This window comes from Chanos chanos, chromosome 4 (genome assembly GCF_902362185.1).
Source record: "Chanos chanos chromosome 4, fChaCha1.1, whole genome shotgun sequence".
Lineage (NCBI taxonomy): Eukaryota > Metazoa > Chordata > Actinopteri > Gonorynchiformes > Chanidae > Chanos > Chanos chanos.
This window is the reverse complement of record NC_044498.1, coordinates 50,115,596-50,118,391: the sequence shown is the minus strand read 5'-3', so window position 1 is coordinate 50,118,391 and position 2,796 is coordinate 50,115,596. Positions and strand designations below refer to the sequence as shown.

The 2,796-nt window shown below is 38.3% G+C and overlaps 1 protein-coding gene across 1 annotated transcript; it reads right to left on the bottom strand.

The window, feature by feature from the left end:
- Positions 1-1,159: 1,159 nt before the first annotated feature.
- On the bottom strand, positions 1,160-2,080 carry LOC115810488 (carbohydrate sulfotransferase 12-like). Its single transcript, XM_030772421.1, has one exon. The coding sequence runs from the start codon at positions 2,078-2,080 to the stop codon at positions 1,160-1,162; it is 921 nt and encodes a 306-aa protein (XP_030628281.1).
- Between the last annotated feature and the right edge of the window lie 716 nt (positions 2,081-2,796).

The following is a 2,796-nucleotide window of genomic DNA, read 5'->3' as shown; positions in this document are numbered from 1 at the left end:
GAATGGCTAAAACATACTCTCCAACTGTCATGCTGAAGTAGCCAGTTTGTATGTCACAGTCTTCAGAAAAGAAAGCTTAAGGTAGAATTTTCATGAGTATAGGAGTAGATCTGCCAATCCAATTCTAAACTTTAACCATTAAGGGCAACAAGGTAACATTGGGGCTTGATCAGCATGAAAATGGTAACAGCTACATAAAAGTAATGCATAGCATAGCACAGATTTTAGCAAGTTTAAGAGCACTTGTTGCACTGATATGTGTGTCTCATTTTAAATGCTTATATTTTCAGATTAAGAAAATAATCTATGTTTTTCAGAGAATGTGCAGAGAGAATATGCATGACAATGAACAGATATATATGTGACAAACCTTTTCATATGCACAGGCAGAGACATGCTTTCTATGGACAATTTATTTTTTTTCCCACTGATCCACTTACAGTAATTGCACACTATGTCACACTGTCTCCACAAGAAGAATCAGAATCACGTTTGAGAACATATAAACCAAATCACATAAGGATAGATATAGATATAGAGCGACTGATTTCTATGTGTAAGATCACAAACAGTTTCAAAACAGAAAAAGAAGCATTTTTCTCAGGGAAATATTGTGGAGTAAAAAGTGTAGTGTTGTCAAACAGTTGCACTTGAAAGAAAGTATTCACAACATAATTGCATTGTACTTGTAAGTAAAATTGTATTTCATCTTCTTGTTTATTAGTATATTTAAGTGAATAGACAGACATCTGAGTGAAGCATTAGAAGGATGACTACAAGATTACACCAGATAATTTATGTCCTGCCACATTAACTTGGTTTTGAGTAGCCCTCCTACTGCCCTAACTAACCCAAGAAACTATTAATGTTTACAGTACAACACCTACGTTATATTTTATTTTCACCATGTAAACAAAATGGTCAACGTTCCACGTGGTTTGAACAAAATGTTACCCCCAATCACAAAATGAGTCATATTTTTAAGACTTAAGTCATTTTCAAAGTAACTTCAAGAAACTTTTTAGAACTAGCATATCTTTACAGGTATCAAGTTGAATTTGTCTGTTAAAGTCACCCCTGATTAAAAATCTCTACCTAAATATGCACCACAGTCATGCACAGGACTACCTATACGACTACATTTTTGTCTGTAACCTCACTAACGCCCGTGATCAGAGTATCCAAACAGTTTGAAGTCACTTTCATAGATTTTGTACAGTTTTCTCTTCCACTCATCAGGAATGTTTGCATACCACTCTCTCACCCAGGATTCTGCTGTTCTGTTGGTGTTACCTGGTGGCAAACTCACAATGTTATCTACACGGAGGATACGAAGCAAGTGTTCAGAATCTTCCTCTATAGTTTCCATCTTTCCGATAAAATCATAGTTTATTTGACAAGGGTGACACAGGCGATACATCTGTCTCCAGTGTTCATCAAAAGCTCTATGCTTCACAGTTTCAGGATCTGTTACATACTGGATGAAGTTTGAGAAAGATGGAAGAATACCAGCAGCATGGGCAACCTTTACGTTAGCGGGGGGCCTGGAGTTATTGCCATATTTCCTCAACATGTGAACACCGTACGTCGAATAGAATTCCTGGTTGTCCTTAAAAAACTTGTTCCTGTACGCAGAGATGAGTCTAACATATGGATGTCGGACAAAAATGAACTTTGTGTACTTCTCAAGCTTTTCTTTCATCACTTGCTTTGAAAATCTGTTAAGGAAAACAAGGTTTGTTCTGACGTGGGCATCATTACCTGAAACATTCAGAGGGTTTTTAACAGGAACCCCATTTACCTTCTTGCTCTCACTCAGCACAATCATGACACGTTTCCACTGTGTGCATCCAACTTTTGGAACATAACAGTAGATAATTCCGTGGCGGTCATCCACGATTAAGTTTTCCAGTTCATGCTTAGGAATATCATCAAATGTTCTGTTCCTTCCAAGGAAATTCAGGGTGTCACTGTTGTTGCAGAACTCATGAACCAGCTTCTTCCTGGCATACTGTCTCTGTTTCAGCTCTGGGGAAATTGGATCTGTGTGAATTTTCCACTCACATCTCTTCCTCCCCATGTTTGACTCTACAAATAGATCGTCCATCTCTGTAGGAATGATGGCATTATCCTGTTCATTTGAAGCTGTGGTCCAGAATTGAGCAAAGAAACAAATGATGGCAACAGATGCCAGTATAAAAAATAACTGGACATATCTTGATTGATTCATTTTTAGCAGTAATCCAAAGATAAAGGAACCAGCACCAGACAAAGAAATCCCAGCTTTTGTGACTGGTAGAGCAGCTTCATGTCAGGCTGTTACTTAAATAGGAAATGGAACCTGCCACTGATGGGTGTGGTATTGCATTAATTTGGAGCAACTATCCCAGTACATGTTTCATAACGGCTCTAGTGCCTCTGCTGTTGATCTGAGCTCTTCTTTCTATGCACCGTTGAACTTCTGAAGATATTTGAGTAAGTATATTAGCATTCAGTGCAGTATGTGTGTGAGAATTCACAAGAAAGCAACACCACAGAATCCCACTGAAAGTCAAAACTTATAAATACCTTAAAAACATCACATTCCTGAGATGCACAAACACACTCACTTACATGACATTTATTCCATTGGCAGAGACATTTATCCAAAGAAACTTCCAAAACAGGCAGAATACAACCCAAGCATGTAGCCATTGAGGAGCTGTCAGTGACATAAGTCCCGCCGCTAAGTGCCACTCATACCATACTGCTCAGCTTTGTGCTTCAGCACCTTTAAAAGGAGCACTAAGCACAATG

Excerpts from the sequence above, each read along its gene's own strand:
- LOC115810488 (XM_030772421.1), bottom strand. The coding sequence starts at position 2,080 with ATGGGGAGGAAGAGATGTGAGTGGAAAATTCACACAGATCCAATTTCC.